This window comes from Oncorhynchus gorbuscha, linkage group LG01 (assembly GCF_021184085.1).
Source record: "Oncorhynchus gorbuscha isolate QuinsamMale2020 ecotype Even-year linkage group LG01, OgorEven_v1.0, whole genome shotgun sequence".
NCBI lineage: Eukaryota > Metazoa > Chordata > Actinopteri > Salmoniformes > Salmonidae > Oncorhynchus > Oncorhynchus gorbuscha.
Genome location: NC_060173.1, coordinates 78541456 through 78568757, shown reverse-complemented (window position 1 = coordinate 78568757; position 27302 = coordinate 78541456). Strand labels below are relative to the sequence as shown.

The window sequence follows — 27302 nt, the reverse complement described above, 5'->3', positions numbered from 1 at the left end:
TAAATGTTTAATTTTATTATTTTTAAATGTTCAAATATATTTGTTGGTGTTGAATAAGTATTATTCACTTGCTATTATTGTCATTTTATGTTTGCTTATTGTCTAACTCTAGGTCAAAAAACGTTGATGTAGTTCATAGTGCGGAATGACCTTGAAAGCTAATTTATTATTACAACAGATACTGATGGAAATAGTGGGTCATTTTTTCATTCAATTTTAACACCATAGAGCTAGCTAGAGTTGAATCAATAGGCCTATGCAATTGTTAAAATATGATCTGACTTGAATAAAATGCCATAAGCTCGATTTTACTCCAGATTTTCATCTGTGTGTGCATGTTTATGTTCTGCATTATCAATTTCTAAATTCATGTTTTGCGTGTCTGTCTGTGTGTGAGACAGCGAGATAGAGTTAGTTTGTGGTGATTTTGTTGATGTGAGTTGATGCCAGTTTGATAACATCTGGTTTACATAAGATTGAATTAATTAATTTAATTCAATCCATTAAAGGGGCAATCTGGGATTGTTACATCCATTCTTGGACATTTGAATTATTAATATATAGCCATTGATTCTTGTATAATATAACTTAGAAATGACTCATGAGCAATGGTTAGAAGATTGTTTTACTCCATTGTTTGAAGACAATGTAACTGTAAACAGCTTCATTAAATATTACCCGCAAAACACCAGTCTCAACGTCAACAGTGAAGAGGCGACTCTGGGATGCTGTCCTTCTAGGCAGAGTTGCAAAGAAAAAGCCATATCTCAGACTGGCCAATAAAGGATTAAGATGGGCAAAAGAACACAGACACTGGACAGAGGAACTCTGCCTAGAAGGCCAGCATCTTGGAGTTGCCTCTTCACTGTTGACGTTGAGACTGGTGTTTTGCGAGTACTATTTAATGAAGCTGCTGGTTGAGGACTTGTGAGGCATCTGTTTATCAAACTAGACACTCTAATGTACTTGTCCTCTTGCTCAGTTGTGCACCGGGCCTCCCACCATTCTGGTTAGAGCCAGTTTGCACTGTACCGTGAAGGGAGTAGGACCATAGCGTTGTACCAGATCTTCAGTTTCTTGGCCATTTCTCACATGGAATAGCTTTCATTGCTCAGAAAATGAATAAACTGACGAATTTCAGAAGACAGTTCTTTGTTTCTGGCCATTTTGAGCCTCTAATCGAACCCACAAATGCTGATGCTCCAGATACTCAACTAGTCTAAAGAAGGCCAGTTTTATTTCTTCTTTAATTAGCACAACAGTTCTCAGCTGTGCTAACATAATTGCAAATGGTTTTCTAATGAATAATAATATAATATATGCCATTTAGCAGACGCTTTTATCCAAAGCGACTTACAGTCATGTGTGCATACATTCTACGTATGGGTGGTCCCGGGGATCGAACCCACTACCCTGGTGTTACAAGCGCCATGCTCTACGAACTGAGCTACAGAAGGACCACCAATTAGCCTTTTAAAATGATAAACCTGAATTAGCTAACACAACGTACCATTGGAACACAGGAGTGATAGTTGCTAATAATGGGCCTCTATACGCCTATGTACAGTGCCTTGCGAAAGTATTCGGCCCCCTTGAACTTTGCGACCTTTTTCCACATTTCAGGCTTCAAACATAAAGATATAAAACTGTATTTTTTTGTGAACAATCAACAACAAGTGGGACACAATCATGAAGTGGAACAACATTTATTGGATATTTCAAACTTTTTTAACAAATCAAAAACTGAAGAATTGGGCGTGCAAAATGATTCAGCCCCCTTAAGTTAATACTTTGTAGCGCCACCTTTTGCTGCGATTACAGCTGTAAGTCGCTTGGGGTATGTCTCTATCAGTTTTGCACATTGAGAGACTGACATTTTTTCCCATTCCTCCTTGCAAAACAGCTCGAGCTCAGTGAGGTTGGATGGAGAGCATTTGTGAACAGCAGTTTTCAGTTCTTTCCACAGATTCTCGATTGGATTCAGGTCTGGACTTTGACTTGGCCATTCTAACACCTGGATATGTTTATTTTTGAACCATTCCATTGTAGATTTTGCTTTATGTTTTGGATCATTGTCTTGTTGGAAGACAAATCTCCGTCCCAGTCTCAGGTCTTTTGCAGACTCCATCAGGTTTTCTTCCAGAATGGTCCTGTATTTGGCTCCATCCATCTTCCCATCAATTTGAACCATCTTCCCTGTCCCTGCTGAAGAAAAGCAGGCCCAAACCATGATGCTGCCACCACCATGTTTGACAGTGGGGATGGTGTGTTCAGGGTGATGAGCTGTGTTGCTTTTACGCCAAACATAATTTTGCATTGTTGCCAAAAAGTTCAATTTTGGTTTCATCAGACCAGAGCACCTTCTTCCACATGTTTGGTGTGTCTCCCAGGTGGCTTGGGGCAAACTTTAAACGACACTTTTTATGGATATCTTTAAGAAATGGCTTTCTTCTTGCCACTCTTCCATAAAGGCCGGATTTGTGCAATATACGACTGATTGTTGTCCTATGGACAGAGTCTCCCACCTCAGCTGTAGATCTCTGCAGTTCATCCAGAGTGATCATGGGCCTCTTGGCTGCATCTCTGATCAGTCTTCTCCTTGTATGAGCTGAAAGTTTAGAGGGACGGCCAGGTCTTGGTAGATTTGCAGTGGTCTGATACTCCTTCCATTTCAATATTATCGCTTGCACAGTGCTCCTTGGGATGTTTAAAGCTTGGGAAATCTTTTTGTATCCAAATCCGGCTTTAAACTTCTTCACAACAGTCATTACAACATTAACAATGTCTACACTGTATTTCTGATCAATTTGATGTTATTTTAATGAACAGAAAACGTGCTTTTATTTAAAAAACAAGGACATTTCTAAGTGACCCCAAACTTTTGAACAGTAGTGTATAATTTTGTTCTCGTGGATGGTCAGTCCTTGCATCCATATGTGACGTCCTTGCGTCTATGTATTTGACAGTGGTTACCTTTCTCCTGGCCCTTTCCTCAGCTGTTAACCAAATGAAATTGTGGGGAAAATGCTTTGTTAATTTTTGAATCCCAGATTTCCTCTTTAAAAGGGGTCAAACTGCAGGACTATTCAATGATCCAAACTTACTATCTCATAATTAAGACGTACATATCTCATAATAATGACTTACTATTTCATAATTGACTTACAATCCCATAATTGACTTACAATCCCATAATGACTAACTATCTCATAAATATGACTTGCTATTGCTATCTCACAATAATGACTTGCTATCTCATAATTATCACTTACTATCTCACAATAATGACTTGTTATCTCATAAATATGACTTGCTATCTCATAATAATGACTTACTATAACTTGATTATGACTTCTCATTACTGACTTAGTCATAACGGGAACTGGCCACTGACACTGTATGTCAGTTACGATGTTCTCTTTCACGCATATTTTTGATGGCTTTTCACCAGTGGCATTTTTCCTGGGTGCATGAACCTCGCGATAATGTTTGCACACGATGCGTGACGCTTGAAGTAAGGTACAACAGCACAGGGCACTTCCAGACGCACTGCAGAGGTGTGAGGAGGTTATGTCCAAAATGTTAAATTCCAACATTTTGTGAGGTTACCGGTGCAGCTGGGCTTGTGTCTAAACATTGCAAGGTTTCAAAAATCACGAGATTGTACTGCCACTGACAGCGGTGTTTGTTTGCTTTGTCGTTTCAAAAAGTAGCTTGATGAGTGTCCAAAGTAACATTGGAAGTTTGGAGGGGACGCCATCTTGGTCCTAGCTCTCCACGTCCCCGACAACACCGGGGTTGCTTTCTCAGCAACATATCACGGCAGTGGTGAAGGCCAAGGCAGGTACTGTAAAAATAATATTTTACGGAAAAGTATTTGTTACATGTTTTGTGAGTCGTTTCGTGGTACGTGCTAAGAATCGTCTTGAAATTAATTGCGTCTTGAGTTACACCGAAGCCATGATGGGCAGCAGCCTGCTAACGTTAGCTAGCCACTACAGTAGTAGCTGGTGGTGTCTGACTGCAAATATGAGGCAAACTAGCTAATTGGTCAATGTTAAGCACAGTACTTTAAACTACTGGTACTTTGCTCGCAATATAAGTTCAATTATTGACATGCTGAAGTGGAGTAGCGAGCGTGCTAGCTACTTGCCTTACTGGCTAGCAAGTTTCCGATACAGAATTTGCTATCCAGTAAACGTTAGCTAGCTACTACTAACTGTCTCTACTTGCTACAAAGACAACGTTAACTATTACCTGTATCTATTGTTAAATGTTGCATTTGCCAGCCAACAAGCTAAGATGTGTGATTTTAAAACAGAGACGTGACATGGATTGGACTCATGGATTCAGTATTGCGAGATTTATGGGTTTCTGTGGACAACATGAATATATATATGTACATGTATACAGTAGTTAACTAGAATGGTTTACTCCTTATCGATAATGATGCAATGGTGTCTGGCGACCCTCGCCTTTATATATATATATATTTTTTTTTTACATGAAGTTGAGATGGCATATTTTTATATTGCAGTAACCAGCTAAGTACACTTGTCGTGATAACCTACTGTGCAGTGGATCATATTAGATTCAGAAACTGGTGTTTGCAATCAATTGTTTTGCACTCATTGACAACTGTATAAGTGACTCAAGTATCCATGTGCTAATGAGGGTACAGGCTGCACATTCAATGGTTTGTGTGGACAGGACGGTGGCAATAGTTTCATAGGGAAGTGTATTACTTTAGAAGTAATCAGCCTTAAATGTCCTACATGACAACTCAAGTCTTTGTGATGGTCTTTGCATGCCTTGTTATTTTTGGGATCTTTGTTGAGTGGGTATAATTTCTGGAACGTTCCAACAGGAATCTGTTCCAAAAACGTCGTAAATAACAAGGTTGCCAACAAACAACGCATACAAGGTTGTAAAGCAGCAGAATACGATGCCAGGTAGGGAGTGGGCTATTTAATGACGTTTTTCACTCACCACGTTTATTCCGAAAAATGTATCTCCTCACTCTGGTACCCTATGGACAAACATTAAGAATAAGCTACGTGCTGAGTTGATGCCTATTCGGTGGCTAGTTAGCTAGGTGAATTGATCATGCTACTTTGTACATTTACATTTACATTTAAGTCATTTAGCAGACGCTCTTATCCAGAGCGACTTACAAATTGGTGCATTCACCTTATGACATCCAGTGGAACAGTCACTTTGCGTTTGTTGGTTTCCTTGTTACTTTACCAAGTTTTGTGAACAGATTCCTGTTAGAACTTAACACAAATTATACCCACCCATCTTTGTTTGTACCAGGTAACAGTACATATTTAAAGCAAATGTTATGTTTCAGCAGTGATGCACAGATTTCTAGACATTGTGATGGTCACATTCCTAAAATATTTACATTTTCTGAGCAAAATAAAACATTTTTTTGTAAAAATACAATCTTGGACATGACTGTAAAGCCACTCAAATTATTTCAAACTAATTTTAATTTAGGAAATCTGATCCATGCATAAATAGAGGCATATTCAATAATATCCCAATGTTATCAAGGTTTGGAATTATTCTGTTTTTGTCATACTACATCTGTTTGGCATTCTTGCAGTCAATTTGCGATGTACAAATTATAACTATAACCAGGTTTTCATCCAACATTTATGTTAGTAAAGTACATGTCGTATAAAGAAAGGTGATCAGACTTCCCGAAATGTTGACAAAACAAAATACGCTAGACAAGGTGCGACGCTTTTGTCGGTAAAATGATTTAAGCCTTTTTGTGCACATATTGATATAATAACCATGTAGGAGTAAATTTGAAGTCGTGCAACAATATGGTGTGGTTCTTGACTACGACTCGGCGAAACCCATGTAGTTTGTTAGGCTACAGATAGAATAAGGTATATGAACTTCACAAGGTGAAAGTGCACGTGGTGATTGTACTTTCTAATAAATATCCGGGGTTCTGGAGACATGATTGATTCTTGGCCGGCATTTGACAAATAACCATGGACAAAAGAGGGAGATTTTTTATTTCCTGTAAGCCAGCCTAACCGCACTGTATCTGTAATCTCTGTTGGCTAGTGTGCACGTGCCAAGACCAGAGTGGTTACATTAGCCACGTAACGCACATTTTGAACAGTAGAGTTGAAAATGTAATGGAAACCCATTTAATAACTTGTATTCTTTATTCAGTATGTAGGAATTTAACCTCAGTTATTTTCATGTGCACTTGGTCTTCATGAACAGCCTTTCATCTGCAACAGGTCAATTTGATGGGAAAATGCATATATATTGTTTTTATGTGGATGCATGTTTTGTTTTTCCCCTAGCACTACGCAGCTGACTCGAATAACCAACTCATCATCAAGCTTTTATTATTTGAACCTTCTGTGTAGTGCTAGGGATAAAACCAAAACATGCACACCCGGGGGTGCATGACCGAGTTTGGGTATCCCTGCTCTAGTCAGTCTAAGGCAACGGACTATATTCTGAACAAGGTGATAGGGTTGTCAAATTATTTTCCTGCAATTCTGCACATTTTGTCATGGAGCTGAGCGAGAGATGGCTGTTAATTTAAATCTAATTTCCTGACAAATCTGCATATCCAATGGGTCCCCAATGGTTCAGAAGTGTTCTATAGCACCTGTCTGCTTCATTTCAATCCTACAATCCATTCAGCAATCTGAAGTGGAAACTGATATTTGGCAGTGAGCATTATTAAGTTGAGTATTATTTACTCTGTTACATGACATTTCTCATGTTACTTCATGATGTACTGAAATATCTACTGGCAAGCTATAAAATTACAGCACTCTACATCACAAATCCCGAGCTGACAAGGTAAAAATGTCATTCTGCCCCTGAACAAGGTAGTTAACCCACTGTTCCGAGGCAGTCATTGAAAGTAAGAATTTGTTCTTAACTGACTTGCCTAGTTAAATAAAGGTAAAACATTTTTTTTAAGTTACTCACTCGCTTTACACTCAAATCAAATATCTTTGTCACATTTGCCGAATACAACAGATAGACCTTACTGTGAAATGCTTATGAGCCCTTAAGCAACAATACAGAGTAAATATATATTTAAGGAAGAACAATTAGCTAAATAACCTAAAAGTAAAAAAATAAATAATAACAAACAAATGAGGCTATATAACAGGGATTTTCATGCGGGGTTAGGGTTAGTCAAGGTAATGTGTATATGTATGTAGGGGAAGAGTGACTAGATAATAAACAGTCGCAGCAGCGTGTGTGTGAAGGAATGTGTTTGTGTGGCGTCAGTCAGGTTGCTCTCTGGTGCAGCTGTATAACTTTTTTTCCAGGATCTGAGGTCTCATGCCAAATCTTTTCATCCTCCTGAGGGGGAACAGGCATTGTTGTGCCCTCTTCACGACTGTTGGTGTGTTTAGAACATGAATGGTCCTTAGTGATGTGGACACCAAGGTAACTGAGGTAGAGGTTTCCTCGCGCCACACTCGCTTGTTTTCGTTAGGTTGAATGTGGTAAATCATGGCTGATTTTCCATTTTATGTTCTTTCAACTTTTCCAATTGATGAATGATGTTATTGCCTTTCATAACTGCTGCTTATGATTACATTATCACTGAAAAATGCTAAATACCATAGTCTACATAATGCAATTTCCACTTCGGTAGCTGTTGCGTACAATTTATATAAAATCAAATGCATGTTTCTAACTGGAAATGCATAGCATTGTGTTGCACTGCGTCATCCTGGGTTTGAACATAGATTCCCTAGGACCCCAGAGCACCACATTTTATTTCACCCCTACTCCACAAATGAGCTGAAGTGGCATCCATCTTGGGTGCCACGAAATCTGCTGTGGTACCTGATCCTTTGTGTCTCCCGGGTGTTGTCTTTTTTTCTTTCTTTTGCCTGTTTTGCATTCCCTGCCAGTTAGACTACCTCCATCTGGAGTTGCAGCACCCACCAGATTATGCAGATGAACAGCAAGCTAATCTACAGTAGGCTAGTTGACATTAGGGATGTTAATCGGTTAGCTGCCAAAAATACATTTGACTAGTCATGCTTATTGGTCTATAGGGTAATTATCATAATTGTGTTGTATTAAATTGGCTCGTGTGTATTTTCGTTATGTTGTCATGCATCTTTTTTATCGCACGCATACAGAGCCGAGTTTGAGGAGTGGAAAAGCCTACCACCTGTCAGACCGCGCAAGTGACTCAAGTCTGTAGGCTACTGGAGTGAAACCTACTTTTGTAAGTCCAGTCGTTGGGCAACAAATAACCATTCTAAATGCAATCACGTATTAAACTTTGGTGGCCATGATTTAAAAGGCGCTATTTTTATTTCTCAACTCTTAATTTAAGCGTGCCTCCCATTTGCCATTCAGATGTATAGGCTGTAGCCTGCCTACCGTTGACTATCAGCGAGTCACCCACTGCTTTGCAATGTGAGCTTGAGGCAGTAAAACCTGCATGTTTTACTTCAAATAATGAAGCATGTCTTGCCTTGCGAAAATCCATCTGTAGAAACGTGGATGCAATTATTTTATAAAGACTTCCTCATGCCATTAATCAACATTTCTCTCCTGTTCTATTGGCTTTCATATTAATTTTCTTTCATTGTCCAGAAGCACAATCCTAGTCATATATACAACCCATCATAGTTGTTGCTATTAGATTCCCCCTCTTTCTACATTTCTAAAGGAGATTTTAATCTGTCATAACCGCTTGCATTAGGTTTAGAGCTTTTCCGCAAATCACATTTTGGCAAATGTTTGAAAATGGTGTTTTATTAGCTGCTTCATTATAGGAGTTGCGTGTTCAATAACAGGCTACAGCCTTTTGAACTGTAAGACGATAAGCTTTCTATTCTTGCATGTATCCACTAAGCTCTTAATAAAAAATGTCCAGTCCTTGTATGCATCTGTAGTATCAGAGAGGAAGAGGCAAAGCAAGAGGTTTCACTCTTGCCAAAATCTGTCAAATATGCTCAATTAGTTTCTATGTGCTTATTTTGGGCCTATGCTTGTCGACTGCCTTCCCGCCTTGGGACGACTCGCATTGTTAGGGCAGAAACATAATATCTCATTATATATAGGTCTCTGATAGTATTTTCTGTTGGTCACACAATAAAAAAAATCCAAACAGTAACCATTTGTTGACCAGTTAGAGGGTCAGTTAGACAAAAGCAAAAATTGGCAGAAATTTGCATCCCTAGTTGACATCATAGAATAGTGGCCTAAATGTGCTTTGAACTAGGCTATAGATTAGTAATTATTTTTTAATTGGCCTATTTTATGCCTTAGTATGGTTAATACACTGAACAAAAGTAGCCCTTTGTGAGGAAAAACTCAGTCTGACCGGCTGGTCCTGGCTCCCTAGTGGGTGGACCTAGGCCCACCCATGGCTGCACCCCTGCATAGTCATGTGAAATCCATAGATTAGGGCCTAATGAATTAATTTAAATTGACTGATTTCCTTATGAACTGTAACTCAGTAAAATCTTTCATTGTTGCGGTAATATTTTTGTTCGTATAGTTTCTCTTGATCTTGCTGATTAGGCTATCCCCTTGTAATAAGAAGGTGGCTGGCAAGCTTCTTATTTTTTTTTTGCTGTGGACATTTTGGTAAAATGAGCTGGAGTGGTCAGTTTCTTATGAAATTAGAATTTGTTTTGCAGGACAGTAGATTTGAACGATGGGTAGTCAGATTGTTCTTGTGGATTATGTGATGCCGATACAGGGAACAAATGAAGACTGTAGCACTAATGTGTGATATCTGGTCTAATTTTAGGCAGTCTAGCTCTTGCATACATTTTTTCAGAACAAACCTATGTTGTAGGCAAATTGCTAGGTTGCTGTAAGGGTGTTGATTTTAAGAGGGAACTGCCAGATAATAATTTGATATACATGTTTGTTCTCTGTTCCAGCTCTGATACTTTGGTGTTCTTTGTGAAAGCCAAGTAAAACAGCCAGCCCCAGGTCCCTTCGGCCCACTGCGCTTGTGGGAATTGTCTTGAAGACAGGCCTGCATTGTTCTCTAAGCTCATGTTAGACAAGGTGGAGGAACTGTTGTCTTGTCTGTGGGTGCTCTAAACCACGGGCTGGTGGGAAACCATCATGGGTCGTACTGGCCAGAGTAGAGTGGCTTGTAATGTACTGGACACAGAAAAGACAAGGAATTGGCTTTTATTTAGGCATATCCTCCACTGGGTCTTCAACTTTACTGGATATCAGAACATTTATGGCAGTACCCGAGCACCCGTTTGAAAGTGAAATGTAGACCCACTTTTGACAAACATTGCCTCTGTATTAGAGGTCAGCCGATTAATCTGACTGGCCGATTTCAAGTTTTCATAACAATCAGAAATTGGTATTTTTGGACACCGATTTGGCTGATTTAAAAAAAAATTAAGTGTAATTTTTACACTTATTTATATTGGCAAGTCAGTTTTAAGAACACGTTCTTATTTTCAATGACGGTGGGTTAACTGCCTTGTTCAGGGGCAGAAGGACAGATTTTTACCTTGTCAGCTCAGAGATCCAATCTTGCAACCTTACAGTTAACTAGTCCAACGCTCTAACCACCTGCCTCTCATTGCACTCCACGAGGAGCCTACCTGTTACGCGAATGCAGTAAGAAATAAGTTGCTAGCTAGCTAACCTTATTTTATGAAAAAATATTGAAGACTCATGTTAAAAGGAACCACCAGCTTTCATATGTTCTGAGCAAGGAACTGAAACTTTATCTTTCTTTTTTTGTTTTGTTTTTTTGTTGTTGAATTTTACCCCTTTTTTTCTCCCCAATTTCATGGTATCCAATTGTTTTAGTATCTTGTCTCATCGCTACAACTCCCGTACGGGCTCGGGAGAGACGAAGGTTGACCGTCATGCATCCTCCGATACACAACCCAGCGCACATCCAACCCAGAAGCCAGCCGCACCAATGTGCCGGAGGAAACACTGTGTACCTGGCAACCTTGGCTAGCGCTCACTGCGCCCGGCCCGCCACAGGAGTCACTGGTGCGCGTTGAGACAAGGACATCCCTACCGACCAAACCCTCCCTAACCCGGACGACGCTAGGCCAATTGTGCGTCGCCCCACGGACGGTCGCGGCCGGTTACGACAGAGCCTGGGCGTGAACCCAGGGACTCTGATGGCACAGCTGGCGCTGCAGTACAGCGCCCTTTACCACTGCGCCACCCGGGAGGCCACGTTAGCTTTCTTACATAGCACTTTCTCCTCCAACACTTTGTTTTTGCAATATTTAAACCAAATTGAACATGTTTCATTATTTATTTGAGGCTAAATTGATTGTATTGATGTATTGTATTGATGTATTATATTAAGTTCAAATAAGTGTTCAGTATTGTTGTAATTGTCATTATTACAAATAAACAAAAAATAATCGGCCGATATTTAAATCTGAATCGTTTTTTTTTGGGTCCCACAATCTGTATCGGTGTTGAAAAATCATAATCGGTCGACCTCTTTGTAGTGCTCTAAAAAAAAAAACATGATGCTGCCACCCTGTGCTTCACGACTGGGATGGTGTTCTTCGGCTTGCAAGCCTCTCCCTTTTTCCTCCAAACATAATGATGGTCATTATGGCCAAACAGTTCTATTTTTGTTTCATCAGACCAGAGGACATTTCTCCAAAGAGTACAATATTTGTCCCCATGTGCAGTTGCAACCCGCAGTCTGGCTTTTTATGGCGGTTTTGGTGCAGTGGCTTCTTCCTTGTAGAGCAGCCTTTCAGGTCATGTCAATATAGGACTTGTTTTACTGTGGACATACTTTTGTACTAGTTTTCTCTAGCATCTTCACAGGGTCGTTTGCTGTTATTCTGGGATTGATTTGCACTTCGCACCAAAGTATGTTCATCTCTAGGAGACAGAATGTGTCTCCTTCCTGAGTGGTATGACTGCTCCATGTACCTGCGCACTATTGTTTGTACAGATGAACGTTGTACCTTCAGGCGTTTGGAAATTGATCCCAATGATGAACCAGACTTGTGGAGGTCTAAAATTTATTTTCTGAGGTCTTGGCTGATTTCTTAAAAATTTTCCCATGATGTCAAGCAATGAGGTCAATTAGCCTAACTCAGTGAATCATTTGAGTCAGTCAGAAGCTTCTAATACCATGAAATCATTTTCTGGAATTGTCCAAGCTGTTTAAAGGAACAGTCAACTTAGTGTATATAAACTTCTGACCCACTGGAATTATGCTAGTGAAATAATGTCTAAACAACAATTGTTGGGAAAATTACTTGTCATGCACGAAGTAGATGTCCTAACAGACTTACCGAAACTTTAGTTTGTTAGCAAGAAATTTGTGGAGTGGTTGAAAGACTAGTTTTAATGGCTCCAACACAAGTGTATGTTAACTTCCGACTTCAACTGTATTTATAACTTGTCAGATCAACAAGCCCATGTCAGCTAACATTTTTACTAGGTTTTGTAGCCCATTGATTTGGTTGGAATGTTTAAGTCCAACATTGCTTTGAAATTAGCTTTAACTGCAGAATGTACCCCAATGATGGGAGGCCTGAGTGGATTATGTTTGTGAACCACTGGTCTAGGCTATTATCAACTCCACTAAATGTAACTTTTATTTAACTAAGCAAGTTGGTTAAGAACACATTCTTATTTACACTGACAGCTAGACCCGGACAAAGCTGGGCCAATTTTGCACCGCCCTATGGGACTCCCAATCACGGCCGGTTGTGATATAGCCTGGATTCGAGCAAGGGTGTTTGTAGTGATGCCTCTAGCAATGATATGCAGTTCCTTAGACCTCTGCGCAACTAGGGAGCCCCATATAGCTATAGAGCGCCATGTTTGGTTTGCCTCTAACACTCATCAGGCAGAATGTTGTCAGGCATGTACCAGGATTATGCCATGTCAAATATTTCAGTGTTAATATAATGTTATCTTGAGGAGTATAAATGTAGGAAATGTCTCCCCTGCTCTGTTCAGATGTGTAGTAATCAGACATTTAGCCTATTAAACATTTCAGAAATTGCTTTCAGCTGTTCTTTTGTGTGTGACGAGGGAAAAATTCTCATTAGTTTTGCTTTGTCATTCCCTTATTTTAGTTTGAGCTAAATGGATAGCTCTGTGGTAATGCCTTGTTTTAACAGATTATCTCTGCTGCCTTAGATAATCAGAGTATCCCCTAGGACTAATTATCAGGCTTATTCCGAAGGCCTTCAGGGTTCTAAGGCAATCGCATTATTACCTTGCAGTTAAGACTTTGTGCCAGGCAGAAGCTGACTTGCCTTGTTAAATTGGCTGTATACCTGATCTCAGTTTTTCTGGCCAGAGCTTCAGAGCAAATCTACTAAACTCAACAAATTAAGTAATTTTCAGATAATGGGTGTATTTTTCAGTAGGTTCTCATTTTTGTCATGGGGAAAAAAATACAAGGCGGACAGTCTGGTTTTCCTTTTGTATAAAGGAATACAGTGGATAGACGCAAGTATACTGACTAGTAGGCTGCATGAAGATAGAATTCAGCCTCGCTTACAGATTGTAACGTAACTTAACTAAAAATCTATAATTGTGTCCATTATACTGAGAGTTACAGGTTAGGTACTCTTTGGTGTAGCACATTTTTGACCCCGCTTGGCGATTTTACTGTCGTTGTCCACGATTCATGGAAACAGGAGTCTCGTAAAATGTCCAGTTGCAGGGTGTCCGTTTTAATAACAATCAGAAATCGGTATTTTTGGGCGCCTATTATTTTTATATAATATATTTTTATATACCTTTTATTTAACTAGGCAAGTCCTTAAAACCTCTTGAGGATAGGGAGACGCTAGCGTCTCAACTGGCCAATTGCCTGGGGAAATGCAGAGCGCCAGATTCAAATAAAATGCTATAAAATTCAAACTTTCATTAAATCACACATGTAAGATATTCAATTAAAGCTACACTCGTTGTGAATCCAGCCAACATGTCAGATTTTTAAAATGCTTTTCGGCGAAAGCAGAAGAAGCTATTATCTGATAGCATGCACCCATCTGAACCAGTAGTAAACAAAAGCGATAGCGTAGCAGGCGCTACACAAAACGCTGATATAAAATATAAAATATGCATTACCTTTGACTAGCTTCTTTTGTTGGCACTCCAATATGTCCCATAAACATCACAATTGGTCCTTTTTTTCTGATTAATTCCATCCATGTATACCCAAAATGTCCATTTATAAAGCACGTTTGATCCAGAAAAAAACAGCTTACCAAAACACAACGTCCCTACAAAACATTTCAAAAGTTGCCTATAAACTTTACCAACATATTTCAAACTACTTTTGCAATACAACTTTAGGTATTTTTAAACGATAATAATCGATCAAATTGTAGACTGGGCAATCTGTATTTAATACAGCAAGTAAACAAACCATGCTCCTTTTTTTGTCTTGCGCAACTCTCAACAGTGTAACCTTGTTCCAGGATGTGCTTCTTCGTTGCACAAATGATTTAACCTCAACCAAATTCCAAAGACTGGTGACATCCAGTGGAAGTCGTAGGGCCCATTTTACAGTTCCTATCAAATATCCCTTGGCAAAGACGACAAAGGGAACGGTCAGAGGCACAAAAAATAAATAAATAATAATAATCAGAACAGTTAGTCCTCTGGGTTTTGCCTGCTACATAAGTTCTGTTATAGTCAGACATGATTGAAACAGTTTTAGAAACTTCAGTGTTTTCTATCCACACCTACTAATCATATGCATATCATATATTCCTGGCATGAGTAGCAGGAAGTTGAAATTGGGCACGCTATTTATCCAAAAGTGAAAATGCTGTCCCCTATACCTTAACAGGTTAAGAACACATTCTTATTTTCAACGACGGCCTAGGAACGGTGGGTTAACTGCCTCGTTCGGGGCAGAACGACATATTTTCACCTTGTCAGCTCGGGGGATTCAATTTTGCAACCTTACTGTTAACTTGTCCAACGCAATAAGGACCTGCCTCTCTCTCATTGCACTCCACAAGGAGACTACCTGTTAAATGAATGTAGTAAGCCACGGTAAGTTGTTAGTTAGCATTAAACTTAAAAAACAATCAATCATAATCACTAGTTAACTACACATTGATATTACTAGATATTATCTAGCGTGACATGCGTTGCATATAATCTGACTGAGCATACAAGTATTTTAGTATCTGAATGAGCGGTGGTAGGCAGAAGCAGGCGCGTAAACATTCATTCAAACAGCACTTTCATGTGTTTTACCAGCAGCTCTTCGTTGTGTGTCAAGCATTGGACTGTTTATGACTTCACGCCTATCAACTCCCGAGATGAGGCTTGTGTAACTGAAGTGAAATGGCTAGCTAGTTAGCACGCGCTAATTGTCGTGTTGCTGGTTTGAGCCCAGGGAGGAGCGAGGAGAGGGACGGAAGCTATACTGTTACACTGGCAATACTAAAGTGCCTATAAGAACATCCAATAGTCAAAGGTTAATGAAATACAAATGGTATAGAGGGAAATACTCATATAATTCCTATAGTAACTACAACCTAAAACTTCTTACCTGGGAATATTGAAGATTCATGTTAAAAGGAACCACCAGCTTTCATATGTTCTGAGCAAGGAACTGAAACGTTTGCTTTCTTACATAGCACATATTTTATTGATGTATTATATTAAGTTAAAATAAGTGTTCATTCAGTAATCGGTATCGACTTTTTTGGTCCTCCAATAATCGGTATCGGCGTTGAAAAATCATAATCGGTCGACATCTACTCCAAACAGTACCTACCCTGTAACTCCTAGTATAATGGATACCTATCTTTTTATTTATTTTGTTAAGTCCCGTTATCTGGTGTTCGACTGCAGGCTGTGTCAGGACTAAGCCCTTTCTCAGGGCATATATCACTCATGTCATGGAGAGGTGCCATGTTCCTCTGAGTCTTGTTGTACAGCTATGAATCTGAACTAACCTGGTTCAGAGGTGGGAGTGGTGGCGGCTGGGGGACACAAGTTGGTTCAAGCTGTAATGATGTCTGGAATGGGGGATCATGATGCAGTCAGATCTCCTCTGCAGCGTTGGATGAGTTAATGTTGTCACGATACTATAATTTTTACTTTGATGCCAGGTTTAGTATCACGATGCGCGATACCACCACAACAAAAAAGGAGTACCAGCCAAAGTCACAGAATGGCACTTGATCCGGACAGAAACTCAGCTACTGCTCTGTTCAATCGTTTGCCATCTTGAGTTTAAAATCATTTGAACATTTGTACGTTTTTTAAAATGTGTTTTTAAGAGCCATGTATGTGTTAATGAATAAATTATACAATCAATTTGACTTCGTTTTTACCAGTTTAACTACAAAACATGGTTATCATTTATTTGAATGGTAAATCTCCAGTTCTAGGTCTAATCACAATACAGGTGAATGCATATTATTCAATAGGAGTGTGTGCATGTGTTGAGTTATTGAGCTTGTTAGCTGATTTCATAGGGCTACAGATGACAAACAATACCTTCCATTTAGGACTTATTTAATTGGCAACTGCTAGAGAACATTATTTTATTGTACTGATCAACAACATTTGCATAAAAGAAGCAACCTCTTTTATTCTAGAAGTGTGCGCTGTCTCTAAAAAAAGTAATGAAGTCATTCACAGGCAGAGTACAGCTTGGTGGCAAGCGAGACTAAGTAAATTAATTATGTTTTTGATGTCAGTCAGCTTTGAAATCATCATATTTAGCATTATGGCTTGCATATCACAAACTACTAGAGTAGTGAATTAATTCAGCTGGAAGCTAGCAGGGTAAGTTGGCCTACGATTTAAAGCTGGAAGCTACCGGTATCATCTTCATTGTAGAAGTGTTCTAGCCTGTTTTGGATGTTGTTTTGTGAACAGTAATGAACAGTTTCAACCTCTACATGAGTGGGGAGCAGCTCGGGTAGCTCTAGCAAATGAGTAAGTGGAGCAGGATCTTTGCTCTTCACCCTATAAAGGGGATGCGCTGATGGACTTGATTCTCTCAATCACGTGAGACACTTGACAGAAGTACCGAACATAAAACAAAAAACGTTACTCTAATTTTTATCACAGAAGTACAGACAGTTCGGTATACCATGCAACACGAGTAGGGAATAAGTGGTTTACATGATAGTGTGCAGGTTCTGAGTTATTGCTCCTCTCTTCCAGGCACCATGGAGGAGCTGCACAGCCTGGACCCCCGGAGACAAGAGCTGCTGGAGGCTCGATTCATGGGTGGGGTCAGTGGCAGCACTGGGGGCAGCACTGGCAGCACCAGCGGGGGGAACCAAAGTGAGTGAGCGTGTGTCAACACCCCCCCCGGGTCTTCATACACTGTTTCCCCTATATTAATTTAGCAGCCGTGGCCCGCTGTTGCCGCCACGCCAAAAAATATCATATTGTTAGGAACAGATAACTTAACATTTTTTTTAAAAAGTAGGGTCGTGGAACAGAACCAGTCTGTGTTTGGTGTGACCACGATTTGCCTCATGCAGTGCGACACATCTCCTTTGCATATAGTTGATTTTGTTTAACTAGGCAAGTCAGTTTAGATCAAATTCTTAATCCGGCCAAACCCTAACGACGCTGGGCCAATTGTGCGTCGCCCTATGGGACTCCCAATCACGGCCGGTTGTGATGCAGCCTGGAATTGAACCAGGGTCTGTAGTGATGCCTCTAGCACAGGGACATTTTCAGTTTCTAGGATTAATGTGCGACATGGAGCTGTGCATTATCATGCTGAAACATGAGGTGATGGCAGAGGATGAATGGCACGACAACGGGCCTCAGGATCGCTGTATGTCTGTGCATTCAAATTGCCATTGATTTTAAATGAAATTGTGTTCGTTGTCCGTAGCTTATGCCTGACCATACCATAACCCCACTGCCACCATGGAGCACTCTGTTCACAACGTTGACATCCGTAAATCACTCACTCACACTGCCGTCTGCCGTCTGCCCGGTACAGTTGTACAGTTGAAATCGTCGTTCATCCGTAAAGAGCACACTTTTCCAGCGTGCTAGTGGTCATCTAAGGTGAGCAATTGCCCACTGATGTCGGTTACGATGCCGAACTGCAGTCAGGTTAAGTCTCCGGTGAGGTCGACGAGCACTCAGATGAGCTTCCCTGAGGCGGTTTCTGGCAGTTTGTGCAGAAATGATTCGCTTGTGCAAACCCACAGTTTAACCAGCTGCCCGGGTGGCTGGTCTCAGACGATCCCGCTGGTGAAGAAGCTAGATGTGGAGGTCCTGGGCTGGCGTGGTTACACGTGATATGTGGTTATAAGGCCAGTTGGGCGTACCGCTGTATTCTCTTAAATGAAATGGAATATTCTAATGAACTTCTGTTTTGATTTCAGGCCTTGACAAACAATGAATGTTCAAATCAAAGTTTTGGAAGCCTGGGGTCCTCCAGTGACAAGGAGTCAGAGGTATGTTTATTAACATGATGTTCTTAAAGTTTTTTGTGAAAAATGGATGTGAATGTGCATTTTGTTTGGAACAGGCTGTCAGACAGTATAACTGGTGTCCACGGCTTTTCTGGATTTGTTTATTTAGTCTTTGACATTCCATCTTGTTTGGCTCAGACCTATGTTTTGATTGGAAGTGGGCTGGTTGATGTGAGCAGTGAGATCACACGGAGAGAGGAGCTGGGCCCTGTTATCCTCCTTGGCGCTGGTGAGAAAGTCAGATGCAACCGAAGATGGCGCTAGAGAGAACAAAAATGTGCGGAATCTTGCTGTAATTAAACTGTGTTCTTGTGACGCATAATGCCACGCGCTCTCACATCTCTGGACAAACACAGTTTGTGCCAGACTCTGCCAGGGCAGCCTGATCACGGGCATCATCATCCTGCATGCTGAGCCTCCTCCATGCTGTTCTCCTGTGTTTTGGCAGCACAGCTCGCTAATGAAGGAAAAACACAAATGGCCTCCAATTTGGAAGGGCAGCAGTGTCACAAGTCTTATGTAGGGTGGAGGACTCTCAACATCACTGACTGTAGGGGTAACCTAAGAAGCCTGAACCTCTGCGATGTGGAGTCTGCACGTATATTAGCAACCTGACTGCGGGTGATTGTCTGCTCCCCTCCCGTCTAGTTCATCGGGTGGTGTAATCAAGTCACTGATGGAGGCCTGTGCGAGCATGATCGAGGAGGAGGCAGAATAAAAGCTCTCTGGCCTTTTCTGCCGCAGACATGATGAATCTGCACAGATATCACCCAAACAGATGCCCCCCGGCCCCCATACGTCACACCCTCCCTAATGATGCACTGGTGAAACTGTCAGACCACCGCCTGTCAGCAGATTCCCTGTACAAGGCTCTGTCCTGGTTTTGGGGCCAGTAAATCTTTTGTAAAAATATCACAATGATTCCTGTTGAAATGGGCTCCTCATGTTAGACTTCGATTTGGTTAGTGTTTTTGCAGTTTAACCATTGTAATGCTTGCTTTTATTTATTTAAAATAAATGTAGGTCCAGAAATAATCCTCATCCTGTATCTCGTTGATTCAATGAAAATGGTTGATTTTAGCTGATTCCTTGCTTTGTTGGGCGATTTTACCTTGTTTTCTTATGTTTAGCTCATAAACTGATTTGAATCAGACATTACAAAAGGCTAGTTAGTCTGTGCTACAGTTTAGTAGTCGCTTTTCCTCTATTCCTCACAGCCTGTGGCCCAAAACTGCCAACGGGGGGGGCTACATCAGTCATAAATAAGCATCCTCTCCCCACTGGAAGTTCTCGCACAACTACCTATTTAAAGCTTTCCATTACAATTGATCTCTTTTCAGAACAGGCTAATTATGAGCTCGATTAATTATGCATTTTGGTTTTTACGTTGAACTCATTCTCTGTACCCCTCCTGCCATTTTTTCTGTTTGCAGAGCTCAGATGTGAAAAGGGGGAGCTCTCCTGCATACTCGGTAGGTGCTCATTGTATTTGGAATACTAGGCTATGTTCCCCATCCCTTTTCAGCTACTGGGCGGCAGGCAGCATTGGTCGGTCAGTTCACCTACATTCCGGAATCCTTAGCAGGCTGTAGACTTGGGATTGATGTGTTGCTGCTACGGTGTATTCACTATGCTTTTGTTTTTCAAACGCAGACATTTAAAATCCTAATCTGGACATTTCAAGGAATCAAAATGACTGTACTTGTACAACCGACCAGATAGTGGTCATTGGTAAAACAGTTTGTCCTTTACAGACTCCTGAAAAGAAACACTCTGAATCGTCCAGAGGAAGAAAGAGGAAACCCGACACCCAGTCGGAGAACAGCCAAGGTAACTTCCCTCAAGCTGTTTCTGTTGCTCCAGATACAATCATCGATGTCTGAAAGTCAATGCTAATTGTATTTTCTCTCTCACAGGGAAGTCTATTGTGCGAGGACCCAAAATTAGTGATTATTTTGATGTAAGTTATTCTTTTTGGGGGGGTTTGTAAAATTGAAATGATACTCTTATCGTGAAGTCCCTGTGTCATGGAGCACCACATTTGATGTTCAGCAGAGAGGTTTTCTGTTTTTAGAGAATATCAATGAAGCCGTGATGTGATCCATTTCACACACAGGCCAGCTCTGAAATGAACAAAACCGGACATAAAAGAGGCTTTCTGTGCCAATGTTGCCAAGTGGCGGGCAATGATGTCACTCACACTGGTGGTCTCTCTCTCTCCAGTTCCATGGAGGGAACGGGTCCAGTCCTGTGAGAGGTCTCCCCTCTGTGATCCGCTCACCTCAGAACTCACATTCCCACTCTGTGCAGGGTTCCAGTGTAAGTAACCCCATATCCACTTCAATTCCTTTATCGCATTTTGGCTTTATAAACATATGTAGAAAGCATAGTGGCCTTTTCCAAGTCAGAATGGCCCATTTAAATTATTATTATTATTATTTTTTTTTAACATGTCAAATGTTTTTTTTTTTAAACGCAGTCGATGTTTAGAAGAAATTGACAGTACCATTTAGATACGCTAACAATTGTTGTCCCTTGGGTTTCAGATTAGGCAAAACAGCTCATCGCCTACGAGTCTGTCTTTTGGGGAACATGTGATGCATCCAAAGCAGTTGGCAATCAAATGTGTGCAGGTGAGAATGACCACCGCTATAGTATGTGTGTTCAGCACTTTGGATTGTGTGTCGCGACTAAATTTTAAACTCATTGTTCATTTGTTTTTAATTGCAGACTGACCTTACAGGGCTCAAGTTGGCTGCCCTGGAGATGAACAAGAACCTGGACCTTGAGAAAAAAGAAGGCAGAATTGATGATTTGCTTAGAGTAAGGGAAATATGGCTAATGGACAGAACACATCAGCAAAACATTCCTAACTCCCTCATTGAGTTGACGTATCAGTGATGTATTACTGTGGTCACCACTGAACACATGGATCAATTAAAAAAGCTCGCTGTGCTGCATGTAGACTTAGTGTGTACAAAAAATGTTATTCAATGCTAGGCTGACATGCTTGGGAAGTTAGATGCAACGTTCTTATTTCTACGGTAGGAGTATGTAGAGGGCTTTGGTTTTACTAGGGTTGTAATATGATGAACCTGATTTGTTTCTTCTCCATAGGCGAACTGCGATCTCAGGAGACAGATAGACGAACAACAGAAATTACTTGAAAAGTACAAAGAACGCTTAAATAAATGCATCACCATGAGCAAGAAGTTGCTCATAGAAAAGGTACTTCGCTTTCGTTTCAAGGCGGAATGTCTGAGGCTAGCGTTTAAAAAAAATGTAAACATTTTTTTTTTTACATTGTGACAAGTCTGTATGAGTGCAGTGGTATGAGTACTCAGTCAGTGACGTCTGTCATTGTTTGTTGCCTAGAGCACCCAGGAGAAGCAGGCGTGCCGGGAAAAGAGTATGCAGGACAGACTACGGTTAGGCCATTTTACCACTGTGCGACATGGAGCCTCTTTCACAGAGCAGTGGACCGATGGCTTTGCCTTCCAAAACCTAGTCAAGTTGAGTATCTTGGTCTCCGTGTCAAAGTTGTCTCAAGTCAACTTAACCATATCACAGTTGAGAAATTTATCGAGCTACACGTCTTTCTCTTTCAACAAAGTTCAGTCTGTTCAGGTATCGAAGAAACGTTTGTAGAATTTGTACTGGAGTGTCATTTTCCTCTTATTCCAAAGGCTTGTCCAGGGAAAAATGCAGATTTGGCAGAAATGGTATTGATTGCATATAACATCTTTATCTGCAGACAGCAAGAGTGGATAAACCAACAGAGGGAGGATATCGAGAAGCAGAGAAAACTCCTAGCCAAAAGGAAACCCCCATCGTCCAGCAACTCCCAAGCACCAACCACAAACTCTGAGCCAAAGCAACGCAAAACCAAGGCAGTGAACGGTGCGGAGAATGATCCCTTTCTGAAGCCCAGCCTACCTCAGCTGTGAGTGCCCTTGTCCTCCCTACCTTTGGTTAAGCACACCAAGACGCTCTATCGATGAACAAATATGCTTGATCCTGTTGCTTTCATTTCTCATTATCTTTTGTTGGTTCATTCCAAAGGTTGACTCTAGCTGAGTATCACGAGCAGGAAGAGATCTACAAACTACGACTCGGGCATCTCAAAAAGGTCAGTGTGCCAACCTGGCAGATCTAGGCAACACGAGCTGAGCTTTTTTGTTTGTGGTCTCATTGTTCAAGTCGATTCAATCGTGATTAGACATCCTGACACTGTTCACTGATGTAGAACCACTAACAGTTCCACTCTGCTTAGATTCTGTGGACATTTTCCCTGAGAAATTTCCCCTCAACCTATTGTTAATTCAATTGTTTCCCCTGTGAATAAGCATCAAGAGGGTTTGCCCTAGAGACAGACTTGCTACCAAGTCAACCGTTAATATTTAATACAAGGCTAGTCAGCCGAGTTTTGATGAGCTCCCCTCTCCTTGTAGTGAGTCCTCTGTTCCTCTATGTTTGTGTGTGAATCATTTATAGGAAGAAGCAGAAATCCAGGTGGAGCTGGAGCGTCTGGAGAGAGTGCGGAACCTTCACATTCGGGAACTTAAGAGAATAAATAATGAGGACAGTTCACAGTGAGTCTGATCACTGGCATCTCTGACGTCAGAGTACGCACAGGGGCACCTGCTGACAGAGATTGTTCAGTTAGACACTGGAGAGGCAGTCATTTTCAATGTCTGTGTTTTCCATTCAGCCACTCTATGTAAAATGAGCCTGTCCCCCTCCCTGACTAGCATTTCAGTAACAAGGTTCCTCTTTCTCGGCATTAGTTGTTTTTGAGTTGGTGAAAGTCCTACCATCGCGTTAATTCCTAATGAGATTCTGACCTTGTTTTTGTTTTTTTAGATTCAAAGACCATCCGACTTTGAACGAGAGATATCTGCTGTTACATCTTCTGGGAAGAGGAGGCTTTAGTGAAGTTTACAAGGTGAGTTTATATTTGACCTGTGTGTTCATGTTGTCAGTTTGCATCTTACAAGTCTTTGTTTGAGTGGACCAGTCCAGAACCTTTCTGTTATAGGCGTTTGACTTGATTGAGCAACGCTATGCTGCTGTGAAAATTCATCAGCTGAACAAGAACTGGCGAGAGGAGAAAAAGGAGAATTATCACAAGTATGTTCCACATTAAAACATTGCCATTTTTCTCTGTTCTTATTCTTTAACACTGTGGCAGAATCGAGTCAGTTTTATGAATCACAGTAACAATAGACAGTTAAGAAAAATATTTTAAAAATGTATTTACTTATGCACTGGCTTTAAGCTTATTGTTCTACTCCATCCGCTTAATATCTGGGTTATTCAGTCATACCTCCACCCCGCTGTGCTCCTACTGCCTGGTGTCATTCAGTTGGTTGCCCATGGTAACATTGCTCACCTTGTTGCAGACACGCCTGTCGGGAGTACAGAATACACAAGCAGCTGGACCACCCCAGAATCGTCAGGCTGTATGACTACTTCTCACTGGACACAGACACGTAGGTTAACCTTATTGTACTGACTAATATATATCTCGTCACTGCCCTTTACACATTGCTCATTTTATGATGCCCCCAAAGGTTTTGCACAGTTTTGGAATACTGTGAAGGCAATGACCTGGACTTCTACTTGAAGCAGCACAAGCTGATGTCGGAGAAGGAGGCCCGCTCCATCGTCATGCAGATTGTGAATGCGCTCCGATACCTGAACGAAATCAAGCCCCCCATCATTCACTATGACCTCAAGCCGGGTGAACAAACGCTTGCACACACTGGAATGATATCCCATACTGGGAGGGCTCCAATTATTTCTGATGCAATGTACTCATTTGTTCTGTTCCGATTTCAAGGTAACATCCTGCTTGTTGATGGCACAGCGTGTGGGGAAATCAAAATCACAGACTTCGGTTTGTCCAAAATCATGGATGACGACAGCTACGGTGCAGATGGCATGGACCTGACATCACAAGGAGCAGGGACCTACTGGTAGGAAGTGCCACCGCATACACACCTGTGTCATGGGACCAGCACATGATTTGGGTGATAAGATGCTTGACATGTGGGCAGATATCATTTAGTTTTTGTTTTCTCAAAGGTACTTGCCTCCGGAGTGTTTTGTTGTTGGCAAAGAACCTCCAAAGATTTCCAACAAGGTGGACGTGTGGTCTGTGGGTGTAATCTTTTTCCAGTGTTTGTATGGAAGAAAAGTACGTTTTTAAAGATAACTGGTTTTATTGATTTACCAAAATGAGTGTCTCGTAAATAAGTTGACGCTGAGCCTTATTTCTTTTTCAGCCGTTCGGCCACAATCAGTCTCAGCAGGATATCCTGCAGGAGAACACAATACTTAATGCAACCGAAGTTCAGTTTCCTGTCAAGCCTGTTGCCAGTAATGAAGCAAAGGTGAGGGATCATTTGTGGTCTGAATATTAGCATCTGACTGCAATTGTCACTTCTTCATCATCTTTATAATAGTTTTGCATTGTTTTATGATTAATTCCTGTATTTGGTGTTGCTTTTGTCGAGACCTCTAGTGTTCATAGTAAGGTACAGACATCACAAGCCCAATTTATGAATTTTCAACACCGACATCACAATTTCTGAATTTAACACAGATACCGATTATTGGAGGACCAAAAAAGCCGATAGCGATTAAAATTTTATTTATAATAATGACAATTACAACAAGACTGAACACTTATTTTAACTTAATATAATACATCAATAAAATCAATTTAGCCTCAAGTAAATAATGAAACGTGTTCAATTTGGTTTAAATAATGCAAAAACAAAGTGTTGGAGAAGAATGTAAAAGTGCAATATGTGCTATGTAAGAAAGCTAAAGTTTCAGTTCCTTGCTCAGAACATGAGAACATATGAAAGCTGGTGGTTCCTTTTAACATGAGTCTTCAATATTCCCAGGTAAGAAGTTTTAGGTTGTAGTTATTATAGGACTATTTCCCTCTATACCATTTGTATTTCATTAACCTTTGACTATTGGATGTTCTTATAGGCACTTTAGTATTCCCAGTGTAACAGTATAGCTTCCGTCCCTCTCCTCGCTCGAACCAGCAACACAACGACAACCGCCACCATCAAAGCAGCGTTACCCAAGCAGAGCAAAGGAAACAACCACAGGCTCAGAGCGAGTGATGTTTGAAACGCTATTAGAGCGCGCTAACTAGCTAGCCATTTCACTTCGGCTACACCAGCCTCATCTTGGGAGTTGATGAGCTTGAAGTCATAAACAGCGCAATGCTTGACGCACAACGAAGAGTTGCTGGCAAAACACATGAAACTGCTGTTTGAATTAATGTTTACGCGCCTGCTTCTGCCTACCACCGCTCAGTCAGATACTTGTATGCTCAGTCAGATTATATGCAACGCAGGACACGCTAGATAATATCTAGTAATATCATCAACCATGTGTAGTTAAACAATCCTAATCGCTAGTTTTTATAAGATAAGTTTAATGCGAACTAGCAACTTACCTTGGCTTACTGCATTCGTGTAACAGGTGTAACACTCCTTGTGGAGTGCAACGAGAGGTCGTTATTGCGTTGGACTAGTTAACTGTAAGGTTGCCAGATAGAATCCCCCGAGCTGACAAGGTGAAAATCTGTCTTTCTGCCCCTGAATGAGGTAGTTAACCCACCGTTCCTAGGCCGTCATTGAAAATAAGAATGTGTTCTTAAGTGACTTACCGAGTTAAATAAGGTATAAAAAATTGGCGCCCAAAAATACCAATTTCCGATTGTTATGAACTTGAAATTGGCCCTAATTAATCGGCCATTCCGATTTAATCGGTCGACCTCTGGTTCTCAGTGCCCATGTTTTGAACGATGTCGCCTTTTATTCCCCAAGGCCTTTATAAGGCGCTGCCTGGCATACAGGAAGGAGGACCGTTTTGATGTTCACCAGCTGGGAAGGGATTCCTACCTGCTTCCTCACATGAGGAGGTCCAACTCTTCAGGGAACTTGCAGATGGGTGCCGGTGGCTCAGGACCTGCCGCCTCCAGCATCATTTCGTACTGAGGGCTGGTCCTGGACTGACTGAATTACTGCCTGCCCCCCATGTGTGGGGTAGCGGAGCTACATGCCAACTAGTGGTGTACTGGAGGACAAGAGGGTTGGCCATAGACACTGCAAACTGAATGATGTGGAGTTTGGCCTTCGCCTGGACTGTGCTTTCAAATGGGTGTTTTCTAAAGACTAATGAAAGGATGTTTAAAGAACATAAGTGAATGACCTTGTAAAAGGTTGACTAGAGCACTGCTACAGACAAAGTAACTTGAAGAAATGTGAATGGACACTTGAGTTTGTTTTGCTGGTGGAAGCCTTATAGGACCTTAGGGATAACTGGCAGCCTGCTGTTTTAGAATCGTTAACATCCTCTTGCAAGGGTGCAAATGCTTTAGCTGCGAAGAGTTTCCCTTTTCACCATCAATTTGGCTGTTTGTTTTTTGTTTTCAGCAAAAGTTAAGTTTTAATTTGAGTTGTACAATTAGCTATGAGAATGTAATTTTAGCATACAAGTGGTATTGTCATTTAGGCCCAGGCAGCATACTAATGTTGAATGCACAAAATAACCAAATGTAGACAAATGGCAATGTACAGAATAATACGCAGGATGATTTTAAATAATTCCTTCAAGAGTAAATGTATATTTGCTGTACAGAAGATTTTCAGATTTGGAATTGCAGCTGTACCATGGTTGAACTATTTCCCTTGTACATTTGTCATTCATTTTGCTGCTTTTGATGTTACTTTTTAAAGGGCTGTATGATCCACTTTGGGTACAATTGTACAGTTCTATAAAAAGAATAAATGATGACTATGATAATAAATACCAGGAAATCACACA

General features: G+C 40.9%; 1 protein-coding gene across 1 annotated transcript; it reads left to right on the top strand.

Annotated features, from left to right (window-relative positions):
- Nucleotides 1–3832: 3832 nt before the first annotated feature.
- LOC124047511 (serine/threonine-protein kinase tousled-like 1-B) lies at nt 3833–27302 on the top strand (the record flags this gene model as incomplete). The annotated part of the gene is made up of 22 exons (XM_046367848.1): nt 3833–3844; nt 17167–17289; nt 18357–18428; nt 19880–19918; nt 20201–20276; nt 20363–20406; nt 20670–20765; nt 20993–21079; nt 21177–21269; nt 21564–21674; nt 21822–21958; nt 22201–22389; nt 22509–22575; nt 22941–23038; nt 23310–23391; nt 23485–23576; nt 23849–23938; nt 24020–24189; nt 24289–24424; nt 24534–24645; nt 24734–24841; nt 26303–27302. Coding segments are annotated over 22 exons (2205 nt in total), but the record flags the coding sequence as incomplete, so codon positions are not given.